At 45.6% G+C, this 17,679-nt stretch overlaps 1 protein-coding gene across 17 annotated transcripts in view; it reads right to left on the bottom strand.

Moving 5' to 3' along the window:
* Window positions 1–17,679, bottom strand: part of KIF1B (kinesin family member 1B) — a 135,676-nt gene that overhangs the window by 62,867 nt on the left and 55,130 nt on the right. For 6 of the 17 annotated variants that reach the window (XR_014551610.1, XR_014551611.1, XM_083628387.1 and 3 more), the window contains exons 8-13: window positions 16,131–16,208; window positions 13,530–13,595; window positions 8,932–9,007; window positions 7,898–7,976; window positions 7,225–7,367; window positions 882–1,015 (exon numbers count right to left, since the gene is read on the bottom strand). Coding sequence is in view for 14 of the 17 variants with exons in the window: in XM_083628387.1 (XP_083484513.1) it covers window positions 882–1,015; window positions 7,225–7,367; window positions 7,898–7,976; window positions 8,932–9,007; window positions 13,530–13,595; window positions 16,131–16,208 (576 nt within the window). In the remaining 3 variants the exon portion in view is untranslated. Of the gene's footprint in view, window positions 1–881; window positions 1,094–5,126; window positions 5,166–7,224; window positions 7,368–7,897; window positions 7,977–8,931; window positions 9,008–12,515; window positions 12,534–13,529; window positions 13,596–16,130; window positions 16,209–17,679 lie in introns of all 17 variants that reach the window. The other 11 variants (XM_083628383.1, XM_083628390.1, XM_083628382.1 and 8 more) reach the window with 5 other exon arrangements.

Here is a 17,679-nt window from a genome sequence, read left to right on the forward strand (position 1 = left end):
AAAGTGGGATCCCAACAACATCCTGCAAGCAGCAGCAAGTATTTAGTCAATGATAAAAAGCAATCATTTAAAACACTCTTGCCGAACCCACAGCTGTGTGTACGCTTAAAAGGGGGGTTTCTATTAGTTTTGACAAGTTAATGATTCAGGGCAGTGTGGAGTTTTCAATTTTATTCAATTGTTGTTCTGCCCCCTTCCTAGGAGCTCAAGGCAGCAGAGATGGTTGTATCTCCCATTCGCTCCACCTCACAACAATCTTGCTGCAAGGTAGGTTAGGCTCAAAGACGAGAGCGGCTCACCAGAAAAGGTGACTAGGGCTTCCTCAACTCTAGTCCAGCACTCTAACCAAATGAAAGTTTTGGCAAAGAACTTACTCAATGAATATATAAGCAACTATGCTAATAAGTAAGTCTGAATATCCTAGCATACATCACACAATTCATTCTGCATTTGAAAAGGGAGGAGTGAGTGGATCTTCCTGCTAATGAATGTTCTGCTTAGCTCCTGTCCTCGCTACTGAGATTTCACTAGCACTGACCAAATATCTCTCAAGTTTTAAGAAGCAAGGAATTGAGGTCCCCTCTCCCCACAATGAAAGCTCATTCTTCTTCCAGGCCTGTGCTCTGGTTTTGTGTTGGAAGGCTACAGGATACACCCAACCTCATGTCATTAACTGTGCACAGAACCAAACAGGCACCACCCCAAATGTATAGATCAAACACATGGCAAATACTGAAGTATTTGGAGGATGGCCACAGTGGAACTTCCCCATCACTCAGAAACCAGGGTGTCCTTTGCCCTGGATTACTGAGACTGATACTTCTGGGGTCCTGATGCTTACCTACATGTAAGGAATATGAGGAGGGAGGACATGTCCATACCTTCAAACGTTCAATGGCTTCCTCTCCTCCAGGCGTAGACATGATCCGTTCTTGGATACTGGAGACTGACGTTAAGCCCACCTGACTGCTGAGAGAGCAGGAAGATGGGGATGCAGTGAGGGAGCCCATGGATGCTGTGGAAAAATGGCCAGGACGTTGATTCTCTGATGCTAGCAAGTATCTGTGTTTATTGTTCTGAAAATCTTTCAGATCTGAGAGAGAGAAGGAAGGGAGGAAGGCAACAGACAGGAGGGGAGGCAGAAATACAGGGATGGAGAGAGGAGAGGCCAAGGAGAGAAGAGCAGAAAAAAGGAAGGTAGGGAGGAAAAACAGGAAGGAGACACCCATATAAGAAAGGTAGCACACAAGCAGCAACAGAGACAGGTTTAATAGGACTAGATGGCAGTTCTGAAACAGATGTCCTTCCAAGAAGCTTTGCCTGTTTGTTACACTCATTTGGCATGGCCCTGAATCAGGTGCCTCCTCACTTGATGGATGGTTGGAATCCATGAGGGGTAGGATCTTTTTCAAGGGTGGCACCCCAGTTTGGGACTGTTCTTATGAGGCGTGCACCTGCTCTTTAAGAGCTAATCGTCCCTCACCACTAGCAATGCCAGCCTAGCAAGATGGACCAATGGATCTGATTCAGTGTAAGGTGGCTTCCTGTGTCCCTATGGGCTAGATGGGCCAATGGCAGCTTCATATGCTGGTTCCTCCACTAATGATCAGACCAGGCTGTGACATAGGGACTTGCATGCATCTTTGGATAGGATGGGTTTAAGGAAGGAAGAACTCATGTTTGGGCACTTCCTCCTTCTTCAGCCTATGCTTAACAGGTCAAATATGTAGAGAGTACAACAAGTAAGTTGTGTTCTTTTAAATAAGATGTGGGGTGAGTTTTAATTTGGTTTGAAAACTGCCATCTATAAATACGGAAAAGAGCAGGGAGGTTGCAAAGAGAGGAAAGATTCGGGAACAAGAGAGCCGCCAGGATTCGGCAAGCGGGCAGGGCAAAGATGGAGCTGACCAGACCTCCTGTGGAATAACTCATGCGTTCACAGCAGGGCGGGAGGGGGGACGACAGGGGGAGACAGGAGTTGCACTTGCTGCGACTGCTGCACAGTTTGCACAGAGCACCATCGCACCCTTGCGCCATGCATGGTTCTCCCTCCATGATGCTGCAGCTGCTGGTGCTCAAGGCAGAGTTAAAAGCCGGCAAGCTGGAAGCAGCATCAATTAAAAAAATAAAAAATAAAAGAGAGAGCAAGAGAAAAAATGCCCCAAAGCAAGAGCCACTCTGGAAAAATTTACACTGCCAAGTATCAGAGTTCAAGGAAATTCCAGACAGATCTCTCTCATCCACCATGTTATTTTCTTCATTTAGGAATGGCAGGAGTAACGGGCAAGGCTGCAACTCAGACGAGAGTATCTGATACATATGTGTGTTTGTGAGTGTATGTGCTTGTATGTGTACGTATGTGTACACATACAAACACAACACCCTAGTCTTCTGATTGTCAATTGTTTAAAATGACATCAATAATAATAATAATTTATTTGTATCCCACACATCTAACTGGGTTGCCCCAGCCACACTAGGTGGTTTCCAGCACATATAAAAATAAAACATTAAACCTTAAAAAGCGTTGCTATACAGGGCTGCCATCAAATGTTTCCTAAATGCTATATAATTACTCATCTCCTTAACATCTGGTAGGAGGGCATTCCACTGGGAAGGTGCCACTACCGAGAAGGCCCTCTGTCTGGTTCCCTGTAGCTTCACTTCTCACAGTGTGGAAACCACCAGAAGACCCTCAGTGCTGGATCTCAGACTATTTTTATATTGCTATAACCTGTCCTGGGACCTCTGTTGAAGGGTGGGTAAAAACCCCCCTGTAATAATAGTCTATATTTGGGGAGGGGACAGTTTGTCTGTCCGTCCAGCTGTTCTCTATGTGTCTGGACACATCTTAAGATATCATAACCAATTTTTGCATGATGATTTTGCATGATGATGAGTTCATGGTTGTGTCTACGTTTGGACACAATTGAATGCCCTTTTGAATGAAGATATCAGACAGTACTGCATTGTGCTGTTGTTTGTTTCTTAGAATTCCATAGCAGTATCAGGTGCAAGGCTGCTAGTAATTGATTAATTAGTTTTATAACCAGGGCTTTTTTCAGCCAGAACTCACCGGGACTTAGTTCCAGCACATCTTAGGTAGGCTCCATTGCCATTGTAAGAGAACAAGGGAGGCGTTCATGAGTTCCAGCACCTCTTTTTCTAGGAAAATAGCACTGATTATATCCAACGTTAGTTCTACTCAGAACAGACCCCTGAAGTTCATGGACACAACTAACTTAGGTTTCCTAAATTCAGTGGGGCAACTCTGAGTATAACATAGTTGGGCTTATATTGTAAATCACCCTGTAATCTTCGCTAAGGGAATTTTTAAAACCCATCACACTGGTGGAATCAACTCAAGTCACTTCAATTGCATCTTGTAAAGACAGAGGCCTTTTGCATGGTGATTTGAATCCAACTCAGGACTAGGCCTACTTAAATCAACAGATATGCCTAACTTCAGTCATCTGAATACGTTTGGCACTGGATATAGCCCTCTATCTGTGATTAAGATGCCATCTTAATGTTTGCCCTTGCGTTTCCAGGAAAATCCAATTCAAATTCCCACGTATGTTTGAAAGTTATAAAACAAGGAAAGGTTTTCTTTCCCTAAGAGATATAAGACAGTAAGGAAAAAAGTGCTGCCTTAATGAATCATTTTCGTTATATATCCAGTTACCTCATTATCGTTGGGTATGGTTCTATTTTTAAATGTGAGAAATATCTTTTCATGGGGATTGGGATGGGAGAGGAGTGGAGGGGAAAGAGGAACACTTGGGGGGGCGGGCGGTCCTGAATTACCGTATTTTTCGCACCATAGGGCGCACCGGACCATAGGGCGCACCCAGTTTTTTTGGGGGGAAATAAAGGGGAAAAATTATTTCCCCCCCAGGCGCGGGGCTGGGGCGGGGGAAGCTCGAGCTTCCCCTGACCCCAGCCCCCAAACAGGCAGCTCTCTGCAAGCCGTGGGAGCGCTCCCGCTGTTTGCGGAGAGGTCCGCGAAGCCTGGGCGCGCTGATCTCAGCGCGCGCAGGCTTCCGCATGCTGGCAACTCTCCGCAAGCAGCGGGACCGCTCCCGCTGTTTGCGGAGAGGTCCGCGAAGCCTGGGCGCACTGATCTCAGCGCACTCAGGCTTCGGCATGCTGGCAACTCTCCGCAAGCAGCGGGAGCGCTCCCGCTGTTTGCGGAGAGGTCCGCGAAGCCTGGGCGCGCTGATCTCAGCGCGCTCAGGCTTCGGCATGCTGGCAACTCTCCGCAAGCAGCGGGAGCGCTCCCGCTGTTTGCGGAGAGGTCTGCGAAGCCTGGGCGCGCTGATCTCAGCGTGCGCAGGCTTCCGCATGCTGGCAACTCTCCGCAAGCAGCGGGACCGCTCCCGCTGTTTGCGGAGAGGTCCGCGAAGCCTGGGGGCGCTGAGTTCAGCGCGCGCAGGCTTCGGCATGCAGGCAAGTCTCCGCAAGCAGCGGGAGCCCAGCGCTGGGCTCCCGCTGCTTGCAGAGAGGTGTGCGAAGCCTGGAGAGCTGAAGGGTCGGTGCGCACCGACCCCTCTCACTCTCCAGGCTTCAGCGAAAGCCTGCATTCGCACCATAGGACGCACACACATTTCCCCTTCATTTTTGGAGGGGGAAAAGTGCGTCCTATGGTGCGAAAAATACGGTAAAATAAACTGAAAAGTGCCAATTCCAGCCCTTTTCAGCTGGCAATGCACTTACAGTTTAAAATGGAATTTTAAAAATTCACTATCTGTTCATGTTTTCTTTTTTCAAAAACCAAAACAAAATGCCACCATCTTTCTTCATTTGTTGCCATAAATTGCATACTTTTATCAAAGTTATGGTCTCAAATCCTTTTAATTCAAACCCACTCTAGTGTCACACTGTTATCACTCCTTAAAATACAAGCTTTGAGTTTGCGCTCTGCCCAAAAGCAGCCTGAAAAATTGAAGTGGTTGGCAAGGGGCCGGGTTCCACAGAAAGAGATTGGGTTCCATGCTGCTAATGTTGGTTTTTAAAAGGTTCTGCCTGGGATTTCCCTGCGAGGAACAGCATGTAAAGCTTGCTTGAAAGCTGGCCCAGCAAAAGCCAAAAAAGGTTAGAAAGGTTACTAATTCCACAGTACACACATTTGCCTCCACTTCCAGAGAAATCGTCCAATGCATCAACTGGAGGAAGGAAGTTTAGAAGGGAAGATACAAGAAGGGTAAAATATCTAGGATTAATAGTTGACACAGGAAAGGGAAGAAAAGCCCAGGCACTGGATACAAAGAAAATATCAGATTCTCAAATAGAACACAAGCAATTTACCTAGTTTTGTCACAATCAGGGAAGGGGGGATCTCAAAAAATCTAATGCTGTTTGTTTCACAGCCTTTTCCTCTTTCATCCATTTTTTTCAAGGCAAAGGCATGCAATGCATACAGATTGTGGCCTCGTTAAGTGTGATTAAGTCAGAATGTCTCTTGGCAGACAAATAAGCACCCACAACCCAAAAGGCCAAAGCTCAACATCAATTCTTAAAGTCAGAGTTACTTCAAATGCATTCACAAATACACTGATCTCTTATTTTAAAAGTTTCCTTCCTCCCCCCTCAACCCCTCAGGAGAAATAAGTAGACATTTTTTACAAATGCCCTGCCACCCACATTGTAAAAACAGTCATCCTTAGCCAAACAGAGACCAAATTCTTACATTCCTGGTGCTTTGTGTGGTTGCCAAATCCCATTGCTGAATGTCATGGCAACCTCTGAGCAGTGAAAAGAAACGACAAGATCATGTTAAGCAGGAGCGATTCATGTTCTGGGATGGAACCACTCTCTCAACACTAATGAGAGTGTGGTCCCATCCCAGACCATGAATTGCTCCCCACCACATGGGCCAGTACAGCCCCTTCCTCAGTAGATTCACTGAAATTAACAGACATGACTAAGGTCAACTAATTTCAGTGGGACTACTGCCTGTGGGACTTGGTTGGATGTTTGCTTATATTGATCTGCTTGATTTAAATTTTTTTGTTTTCATTTTTTTGTCATTTGCACACCACCCGATGTATTCATATGATGTTGTGGTATACAAATTGAACAAATAAGTAAACAAACAAATAAACGATTATTTTCATTGTGGCCAGGACGTGGGGAATGCCAACCTCACTATGTTGTGAGGTGGATAAAAAGCTCTTGGAAGATTGTTCCTTGGGGGTGGGAGGTGTTTTAATATTTTCACCATGTAACAATGGAAAAGGCATTCCCAGAAACACAATCCTCTGCAGCTCTTTTGCCTTTCCAAGTAAGAGACAAGAGTTGCTTTGCTTGCATACACCGTCTACTGGATAAGTTGCTGCTAGCTGTTGTGGCTGTGTGCTTCCAGGAGGCCATGTGCCTCTGAATTCCAGCTGCTGGGAATCACAAGTGAGGAGAGCACTGTTGCTCTCAGGTTGTGTTTGCAAGCCTTCCAGAGGCTAGGCCATCGTAAGAACAGAATATGAACCTTTGACCTGATCCAGCAGAGCTCTTCTTATGTTCCTACTTTGTTGGAGTTTTTTTTTTAACATTACTGTGCTCTGTGGGTAGGCAGTGAGGAATCAGATATCCAATAAAGGGGTTTGAAAACCAGGTTGCTTGTTCTGTGCCAAAAGTATCCATACGTAGCCGTAGGAGCTTAGCTGCTCCAACCTCTCAGCCAAAACTTAGGGCAAAGAAAATGGAATCTGAATTGGTTTGCTTTGGCAGGGGCCCTGAAATGGAAGGCAGTCGGAGTGGAAACTGACAGCCTGAAGATACTGTTGGGACGGAGAGCTGGAAGGCAAATGAGGGGGTCGATGGAAGAAATGACTGCAACTGGCCCAGCTTTAGCTCACTTCCTGCAGTGGGACCCATTTGCTGGGAGCCCCGCATTCACCGTTTAACGGGTAGGAAAATATGTATAAACTTTCCAGAAAGATGGAAGACTATACAGAACACTACTCAGCAAAACTGTTGGCCTCACTGTTAGCCTGGAAAGGCTCCACACAGAATTCGAGTTTGAAGCAAATGCTGTTGATGAAGTTGAGATTGTGGGATTGCCGAATCCATGAACTTGGTTCCATTTTTCCCCTGCTGTGCTCCTCAGTCTTTCAAATCCACCAAAGTGCCTGGATTTCCCAGCCTGCCACCCCCAGCTCCGAAGCTGAGTAAGAGGGTTATCTCCCACAGCAAGGCCCGGAGCTTGAATCTGTATAATCCACTTACTGTCAATAATGTCTCCGAGCCCTTGAGCACGGAGGAGATCCTTGAGCCGTGTCACTTCCTCCTTCAACTCCCGCACCAGCTTGGCGTTGGGATCCTCGTTGATAACAGCATTGCATTTGATCTGCTTTGCCCGATCAGCGTATCTGGAAAGACAGGTGTAGGGTCAATTCATTTTAAAACACACACACCACCACCACCACCACCACAACTCTGCCACATATCTAAAGGTCAAATCTGAGCAATGTGCAAGAGCCTTAGCTGATACCACTTTCTATGGCATAGTTATTTCCCTCTGGGAAAGGGAAGCAGCTCAGTGGTCTCAGTTTCAATCCCTGGCATCTCAGGGTAGGGCTGGGAATGTCCCATACCTGAAATCCTAAAGACCTGCCATCAGTCAGTGTAGACAATCCTAAACTAGATGAACCAATGGTCTGACTTGGTATAAGGCAACTTCCTATTCATGGCTCAGTTCCTCTCACTGCATGCAATTTTTAAGGAGTTTAAACAGTCTTCATATGATTCTGCTGCACTTCCTTACACTACCACAACTAACTAAGGTGAGTAGAATAAGAGAGACCAGAATCAACCTCCATTTCACATTTGCATGCTACAAAGAAGGGAACTAGATGGGAAAGCAGCAGACCTGCCCCCATTTTGACACCACGATCAATACCTTAAAGTGCTTAGTGTTTCATCGTAGTTTATGTCTGCTGGGCTCAGAGCAGCCACCATGGCCGTTCTTGAGTTGCCACCTATGAAGCAAAAAAGGGTATCCAATTAAACAGGAGTCAAAGTTGACTGCTAACAGCACTAATGACAGACTGAGTCACAAATCCAGGTTCCACAGCCAAGGCATTGGAAGGTCAACAAGCGATTAAACTGGCTCTTTTAAAGAGCCTAAATGCTTTTATTTCCTCAATATACAAAGCATATATATAAGTGAGAAAATTATATTTTAAGGTTGTATCCAACCTAGTTCTACTAATAGCAGACCCACTGAAATTCATGGACCTAAATTAGTCATTTCCATTAATTTCAGTGTGTCTACTCTGAGTAGGACTAGTATTGGATATAATCCCAAATCTAACCTTCAGGTATCTTTTTCCCCTCAGAACAATGAAGACCAGAAACCTGCTTTTTAACCTCCAAATAATATATATATATCAAAGGTGATGGCCATACAACAGGAAGTCTTGTATCATTGCAAAGAGAAATAAATTTATAAGGGCATAAGCTTTTGTGGAATAGTGTCCACTTCATTAGATGCAGCCACAGTGAACAATATTGAACCTTGGAAATACCACAGAGGTGGGGATACTATGGCTTTCCACATGAAGCAGGACTCCAACTCTCATCCGTCCCAGCCAGCATGGCCAATGCTGAGGAATGATGGGGGTTGTATTGCAGTAACACCTGGGAAGGGCACAGGACCCCTGAAGGCTCTTGGAAAGTAGAAGCACCATCCAGAAAGGAGGCTCCCTGCTATATCTCTTTGTGGTCCTCCAGATGTTTGTTGGACTCCAATTCCCATCAATCCCAGCCAGCCCAGCCAACTGTCAAAGGTAATGCTGGGAGTTGTAGTCTAGCAACATCTGGTGGGCCAAAGGTTCCCCACCCCAAAATACCAAGTGTGAAACAATGAAAGGTAATTACTAATTAGCAGGGAACTAATAAAAGGTGGGACAAGATTCTGCTATGTCAACATACCTAGGTTTTCCCGAAGCAGCCACGTCAGCACAGAATCCCTGTATGGTATAAAATCTGTCTTCTTTTTCTTCTTACTCTGCAAGAGGACATTAGCATTTAAAAGCCAGTTGCCACACACACAAAAAGGAAGTCTGCACAAAGTTGTGTGCGCACGTTTTCCTGAACCTTTCAAGAAGCAACATCTGAAGGCATGTTTTTGCCAAGATAATCTCACAATGAAACAAAAGCTTCAGGAAGCAAGTGCATACTAGAATTAAAGCTACAATGTTTTAGTCAATTGGTTAGACTAAACAGATCTTAAAAACTATCATTAAACAATTAGGCAGAAGAGTTTTACAGGGAGGGTTGAATGCTTCTAAGAAGGCAACTGCTGAAATTAATGTGTGTGTTTTTAATATATTCCTAACAGTCATGAAGGTGGGCAGCTAAAATGCTACATACCATCTTACCCAAGTTATAAGACATCTAAAAATAGGTTGGGGGGGGGGGACAAAGCAAGGAGAGGATTCAGAGCTGGGATCTCATGAACTACTTTCATCCTGCCTGAGTGCTTTAGCACACCCAGTGGGATTTTTAATTTCTCATTCTTCAAGCAGCATTCCTCCTTGCTGTGTAGCAAAGAGATTTCAAAAGAGCCCTCTATTTCAAAAAGTGGCTTGTCTTGTAGTACGTTGGGCTCCTGTCATGGAAGCATAAGCCTAGAAAGTTGCACATGTGCATGAACAAGCCCTGCCAGTCTTTGGATCGCGACCAGGTCATTTCAAGTTGAAACAGATGTGGTCAACTGGCAGCCGATATGCCCCATCAAGCCCCACAACAAAAATTCTCACTACAAAACATTTTCCCATTGTTTTGTCAACAGAAAATGCTTCTGCAAGGTGCATCCAATGCTGGGCAGACCCACTGAAATGAATTGACATGGCAAACTTGAGTCCATACATTTCAATGGGTTTGCTCTGAGTAAAACTTACTTTGATGCAACCCAGAGATTCCACACATACTTGTATTATTATTTTCTGGCTTTGCCTGAAATCATATACGCTGTAAGAGTGAAGCACCTGTTAGCAACCACCATTACTACAGAACCTGACTGATCAACAAATGCCACCCCCCGGCCACTTTCTGAAGATAATATCTTCCGCTCTACCAAGAGAACAGAAAGTTGTCCACCCACTGAGTTAAATCGACTGTGCAGATGAAATAATTGCAGACAGGATAGAAAACTAAGAAGCTAAATATAGCAACATGTGAAACAACATTGTAAGTTGTATAGTTTATCCTCGAATGAAGGGTGATATATAAATTAAATAAATAATAAATAGGTAAATAAAATAAAAGTCCATGAAATTCAGGGAGAAAGGTTAGGCTGGAATCCTTCAAATTGACACACTAGGCTTCTACATGAAATGTGTTTTTGCTTTCTAAAAAAGGGGGGGCGGGGGCTCAACTACACTCCCAAGTGGTACAACCTAGATATAAGTTGACCACCTCAGTAAAAACCAAAGCTATGAAGTTAATCCAAAGAGACTCTGGATATTTCCACAACACTCTGCAAGCTTGAAGCCAGACATATTTGGAGTACGGCACTAAGATTAGATCAACGGTATTCTGTTTTATTTAGAAATTAATTTTCAGCAAGCCAATAAGCATCATCAGCTGAATTATATTTGAGTAAATCATCAGCTGAATTATATTTGTGCTTACATACCGCTGGGCTTTTACCTAAGAAAGGATAACAGCCACCAATGAAGTGGGTACAGACAGATGGAAGAGCATTTAAAATTACTGAAGGGGATGGGATGGGGAGAGATTACTGAGGACAGAGAGAGGTCAGAAAGCCTTAGCTAGCAAAATTAGACTAGAGAGGTCCAATTCTATGTTGCCTCCCACCCACACAGACTAATCTTGTACCTGGTTGAAGATTAGAAGGATTTAGGAAGTGTTCACAGGAAAACAGACAGACAGACACTGTCAGGAAGGAAACAGCTATGAAGCAGTCTGTGTAGATTTTGGCACAGTGCAGCAGTGAGAGGTGCTCCTGAACGTGGGTTCAAGTCCTACTTTTGGCACAGGACTGAAACAGATGCTACGCAGGAAACACCCACACCCACAAACTCCTTCCCACATGCACTTTTTAAAAGCAGCTGTGCTCTTGTGAATTAAGAATCCTGTCCTTGGGCTACAAGGGAATGATCTAGGAGAACCCAATGCTGAAGCAAAGCATTTGTAGACCTGATCACCCTTGGATGGGAGACCGCAGAAAGCACCATCTGACTTTTAGGCAAAGCAGTAGAGGTGGGAAAGGAAAGAGCGGGCCTAATCAGAAGTCAGTTTCAATTGCATCCATCTGAATGTTTCCACCGCAAAAACTTCAAATGTAAAGTAGCAACCTCAGCAATGCATTATGCAAACCACTCTAACACACAAGCAGCTCAGCAAATGCCCCTTCTTACTCATTTGAGAGCCAACAGTAGGAGAGAGAGTGCAGACTCCCAGGTTTTAATGGCAAATAAGAGTTAGTCGGGCATATGCTCTGCTCTGGTTGGTGGGAACCAGAAACTCTGAAAGCAGGGAGGTGGGAAGTTCTGTGGTCCTTCAGGTACTGCTACACTCCATCTCCAATCAGCCTGGATGGTCAATGGTCAGAAGTGGTGGGAGATGGGAACCCAACAACACCTGGAGGACCACTACTTCCCCTGGTCTAAAGTTTTGTTTCAGAAGAAGCAGCAATAAGTAAGTGCATGTTACTTGTACTGCTAAAGAAAGGGAAAACCAAGTTAGTTACAACAGGAGCAGGGATCCACTTTGTGCTCTTGTGAATCAATAACCCTTTCCCTTGAGGTCCAGAGAGTGATCTAGAGGGACCCAATGCTGAAGCAAAGCATTTGCAGACCTGGCTAATCCCTTGGATGGGAGACCACAGCAAACACCATCTTAGAGAAAGATGGAAGTATAGGATTTTTTAAAAATAAAAATAAATCAGACTTCTCCTTTTCAGAGACAGTCACTTATACGGTTGAGCCCAAACACCCATTTTGGTGACTGTGTTTATTATTTATTTCATTTATTTCAAATCATTGCTAAACCACTTAAGTTTTCTTTTTTTAAAAAAACACACCTGTAAGTGGTATAAACTATGTGCAGTGTGGCAACAACATCCCTTAAAACAAAAATACAAGCTAAAACCAACAAAATAACATAAAAGCAAGTAAATGGTGCAGCAAGTGAATTTCCTGCATAGGCAGGGGGCTGGACTAGATGGCTTTTGAGGCCCCTTCAAAGAGATTCTAAAGCCAATGGAAATGCATCCTTAAACATGGAACCAGTGCAACCCTGTGGACCCCTGCTCCTATTTTCTTCTGGTCTAAAGACCCACATAGTCAGCACCAGAAGTGGGGGAACCTGCAACGCTCCATATGTTGCTGGACTTCAACTCCCATCAGCCCAGCCAGAACGATCAATGGGGAAGGCTGATGAGAGCTAGAGTCCAGCTGCATCTCGGAAGGTCACGGCTTCTCTACCCCTGGTCTTCAGGCTATGTCACATTTTAGTTGACAGCAGCTACCCTTCCTCCATCATCATACCTTGCTGGTGCAGTTATCCTAAATTTGGAAGCATTGAAGGAAGGAAGGAAGGAAGAAGATAAGGTTAAGTTTGTGGAGCAAGGAAGAAGAGGGAGTTTAAATAGGCATCACAGATGCACTTCCAGAGTTACTTTTCCAAGGAACCACATCAGTAAGCACCTCAAAACACTTTCCCCAGGTGGTAACCTTGAACCTATGGAGTTTACTATATGAAGGGGGGCTACAGTAGGGCAGGCAGCCTTAGGAGAGAGGGCAGGAGCTAGAGGGGCTTCAACCATGTCAATTTAAGAGCTTAGATGGAGCATAAGGGGAGAACCCTGCCATGTGCAGGAAGCTCCAGGACTTGGCATTATCAGACATACACAGCATGTTAAAAGCCTGGCTAACACTATACTCAGTGTTAAGAGAAGCAGTCACCTCTGAGCTAGGCTTTGACCATTTGGAACAGCAATAAGGAACCACTGGAGATTCAGATGTTGTTGGATTCAAACTCCCATTAGCCAACGTGGCCAATGATCAGGGATGATGGGAGTCTGAGCCCAGCCCCATACAGATGCAGCCCAGCCCATGCCCTCTCTAGTTTAGAATTTTGCAATATAATGCCAGGAGTGGGACAGGTGAGCAGGTTTTTTCAGGGACAGCAGCCTCATGGGTCAAAATCAGGAGCCCCGCTGGCCCGAGTTAGTTCCCCACCCAAATCATCCCAAAATCAGCATGTCTGAGGCTCTTTAGTAGGTGGGGAGAATTGGGGTAAAGGATCACTATTTCCAAATAATAGATTTCTGAAGCCCTCTGCCTTTGGAAAGCTACAACAAAAACATTTCTACTTGGGCACTAAATATTTTTTAAAACAGCTGTTAAAACATTGTCAGTTAACACACAATATCCTGCCACACCCTCCTGAGGCAGTTGTTATTTTATTGATGTCTTGGCATGTTACTAGAACCAGGTGGGCTTGTAAAGCTCATGGTTTTGTTTTGTTTTTAAATGAGTGTGAAAATAATTTGGACTTACCACTTCTGCTAAGGCTGAAATGACTTTTCCCAAGGTGGTGAGAGACTTGTTGATATTTGCTCCCTCCTAGAAAGGTAAATCAAACATTTGATTTTGAAGCTGTCCAGATATAAAAGGGAAGTTTGGAAAAATGAGACACTTCACCCCCACCCACCCCACTCTTTTGCTACAGGATATATACACCTATGGCATTAAGGATTCCACTTCTTTTGTACATTGTGTCTGACTCCATGCATGATACAGCATCTCAGAACAGACTCTCTTTACCTAGTGGTCACCTGTGTTGGTCTAGGATATGACCAACAGGTATACGTCATGCATAGGTCATCACTGCCCTAAAATTCCTGGAGATGCAGGCTGCATTTTTCCCTTCCCCCAGCAAAGTGGCAGGGACTCTGGTTTCATCTCTGCAAGCCATTAAGCCCCATGCACACAGGAGGAATAGAAAAGGCTAAGGATCACATAGAATCACAGAATCAGAACTGTAAAGTTGGAAGGGTCCCCAATGGTCATCTAGTCCAACCCCTTGCAATGCAAGATTCTCAGCATGCAGTCCCTCAACTACTGGGTAGGACCCATGAGCAACATCCTGGCTTATAAAAGCTAGCCGGGAAGGACTGGGCGATGGGCTTCGTGGGGTGGTGAATGCTTCCCTCCGTGAGGGAGCCTTCCCAGACCCGCTGAAAGAGGCGGTTATTAAACCGCTTCTTAAAAAACCATCTTTAGATGCGGCCACGATGGCCAACTATCGCCCAGTCTCAAATCTTCCATTCTTGGGCAAGGTGATTGAGCGAGCGGTTGCCGAACAACTCCAGGCACGCCTGGAAGAAGCGGACCATTTGGATCCCTTCCAGTCGGGATTCAGGCCTCATCATGGGACTGAAACTGCCTTGGTCGCACTGGTTGATGATCTCCGGCGGGCTAGGGACAAAGGTGAGAGCTGTTTCCTAGTTCTGCTAGATCTCTCAGCGGCGTTTGATACCATCGACCATAACATCCTTCTGGACCGTCTTGAGGGGCTGGGAGCTGGGGGCACTGTCATACAATGGTTCCGCTCCTTCCTCCTGGGCTGTGTTCAGAAAGTGGTGGTGGGGGATAAGTGTTCAGACCCCTGGGCTCTCACTTGTGGGGTGCCTCAAGGTTCTGTCCTCTCCCCCATGCTTTTCAACATTTACATGCAGCCGCTGGGAGAGATCATCAGGAGGTTTGGGCTGGGTGTTCATCAGTATGCGGATGATACCCAGCTCTACCTCTCTTTTAAATCAGAACCAGTGAAGGCGGTGAAGGTCCTGCGTGAGTGTCTGGAGGCGGTTGGAGGATGGATGGCGGCTAACAGATTGAGGTTGAATCCTGACAAGACAGAAGTACTGTTTTTGGGGGACAGGAGGCGGGCAGGTGTGGAGGATTCCCTGGTCCTAAATGGGGTAACAGTGCCCCTGAAGGACCAGGTGCGCAGCCTGGGAGTCATTTTGGACTCACAGCTGTCCATGGAGGCACAGGTCAAATCTGTGTCCAGGGCAGCTGTTTACCAGCTCCATCTGGTACGTAGGCTGAGACCCTATCTGCCTGCGGACTGTCTCGCCAGAGTGGTGCATGCTCTGGTTATCTCCCGCTTGGACTACTACAATGCACTCTACGTGGGGCTACCTTTGAAGGTGACTCGGAAACTACAACTAATCCAGAATGCGGCAGCTAGACTGGTGACTGGGGGCGGCCGCCGAGACCATATAACACCGGTCTTGAAAGACCTACATTGGCTCCCAGTACGTTTCAGAGCACAATTCAAAGTGTTGGTGCTGACCTTTAAAGCCCTAAACGGCCTCGGTCCAGTATACCTGAAGGAGCGTCTCCACCCCCATCGTTCTGCCCGGACGCTGAGGTCCAGCGCCGAAGGCCTTCTGGCGGTTCCCTCATTGCGAGAAGCAAAGCTACAGGGAACCAGGCAGAGGGCCTTCTCGGTAGTGGCGCCCGCTCTGTGGAACGCCCTTCCAGCAGATGTCAAAGCGATAAACAACTACCTGACATTCAGAAGACATCTTAAGGCAGCCCTGTTCAGGGAAGTTTTTAACGTGTGATATTTTACTGTATTTTTGGTTTCTATGGAAGCCGCCCAGAGTGGCTGGGGAGGCCCAGCCAGATGGGCAGGGTATAAATAATAATAATAATAATAACAGGCACTCCAATTCAGGGTATCGATTGTCCTCTTATCTCATTTTCTACCCCAACCATGGCTGAAGATTGGCTAGCAAACATCTGGCCGGCTGTTTTGAAAAGACAAAGGCTAAGGTCTCAGTCCAAACTGGGTAGGGCAGCATGCTGAATACTGATCCTTGGCAATGCATCCAACGATATGGCAACATCCAGGAATGTACTCATTACCAAGTCAGACCATTGACCAGTCTAGCGCAGTAGTGTAACTGGGAGTGGCTCTCCTGTCTCTGGCTGAGAAGGGTCCTTCCCATTACCTGCTGCTATCTGATCCTTTTTAACTGGAGATGCTGGGGATTGAACCTGGAGTGTTCTGCATGCAAAGTGGCTGCTCTTAACACTGACCTACATTCCTTCCCTGGCTACCCACAACATAGCAGAGCCAACTCATACCTTTAATCGGGTCCCTTTGGCACCAGTGGAGTCTGCCCTCTCACTCCCTGCAAGATCCACGAGGCTAATTTTGCTAACCTGAAAAGAAAAGCATGGTCAAATAAGGCGGGGAAAAAGAGAGATAGCCAGCAATTTCATCTTGGTCCCACAGTATTCAGGTACTCCTGCACAGTATCAGATGCCTGCTATAAAGTCCCAATAAGTTCAGCTTTCAGATATCCAAATACCTCCCCTATATTTTAGCCATTGCTTACAAAGAGGCAGATTTACAAACATGACACAGCCAGCATGACTGTCAAAACTTTATATATCACAGATTCTGCAAGCTTGAAGGGGCTTCTGTCATCATAGAAGAGGAAGCTGCTCCAGTGTCACCAGAATCAGGGCTGTCAGTGGCATGCTAACACCACCCATCTCATGACCCCTAGTTTAACTATTCGTTTTCTGATCACTATCCCATCACTTCATGCCTGAAACAAAAACCTCAAGCATAGCAATGATTAAGAATACTTAACTGGGAATAAAACATGCAGCCTCAGCAGCTATATGCATCATTAGGATGCTGGCCATGTTTACTGTTTTGCCCAGAGGAATTTGTATTCATCTGGGATGGAATTTATATTGGGGGTGTGGGGAGAATTACATTACAACCACCTGGCCAGAAAATTGCAGGTTGCTAGTTTTGATTATCTTCATCTAATAAAGAAGTTAAGTCAGCAACATGACAAGCAGGTCACCGTCCTCCTGCAACTTTGCAGAGTGTTAATGTGAGAGAACAGGTAATGTGATAACATAAAAATAGCCCTGCAGCTGAATCAGGCCAAAGTCACACCTAGTCCAGCATCCTGCTCTCACAGCACCCAACCAGTTGCCCCAATGTGAAGCCTACAAGCAGGACCTCAGCACAACAGCACTCTCTTCATTTGCAATTCCCAGCAACTGGTATTCAGAGGCATACTGCCTCCAACAGTAGACAGAGAACATAGCCATTGTGGCTAGTAGTGATGTTCTTTTGAAGCCAGCCAAATTAGTGGCCATCACTACCTTTTGTGGGAGCGAATTCCGTCATTTAACTGTATGTTGTGTGCACATTCAGCTACACTGGATGCCCATGAGTTCTAGAAGTATGAGAGAGGGAGAAAAACTTCTCCGTATCTATCTCCTCACACAATGCATCATTTTATGAGACACTTCTATCATGCCCTCCCTTACTCACATTTTTTCCTCGAGTAAAAAGCCCCAGATATTGTATTGTAGAGGGATAAATGTTTATTCTTAGAATTAAAAAGTTCTATAAGTATCCCAGTTACACAATGCACTGTGCTAAAGCTTCTCCTGTTTTTTCCTCCAAAAGTAGCATTCAGGCCAGAGAGAGACTTCCCCCACGAAGAATAAGCTCCCCTTTTAAACATGCAAATCCCTCCACAGTTTAAAAAGGCGACTTGCTTGTTGCCACCTCCAAAGGAAACTAGGCCAACAGGGAGGATGGAGAAGAAGAGAGAGAGTTAATGAGGCGGTAATTAGTTAAGCCCTGCCAAGCAGAAACACT

This window comes from Podarcis filfolensis, assembly GCF_964270895.1.
Source record: "Podarcis filfolensis genome assembly, chromosome: 8".
Classification (NCBI taxonomy): domain Eukaryota; kingdom Metazoa; phylum Chordata; class Lepidosauria; order Squamata; family Lacertidae; genus Podarcis; species Podarcis filfolensis.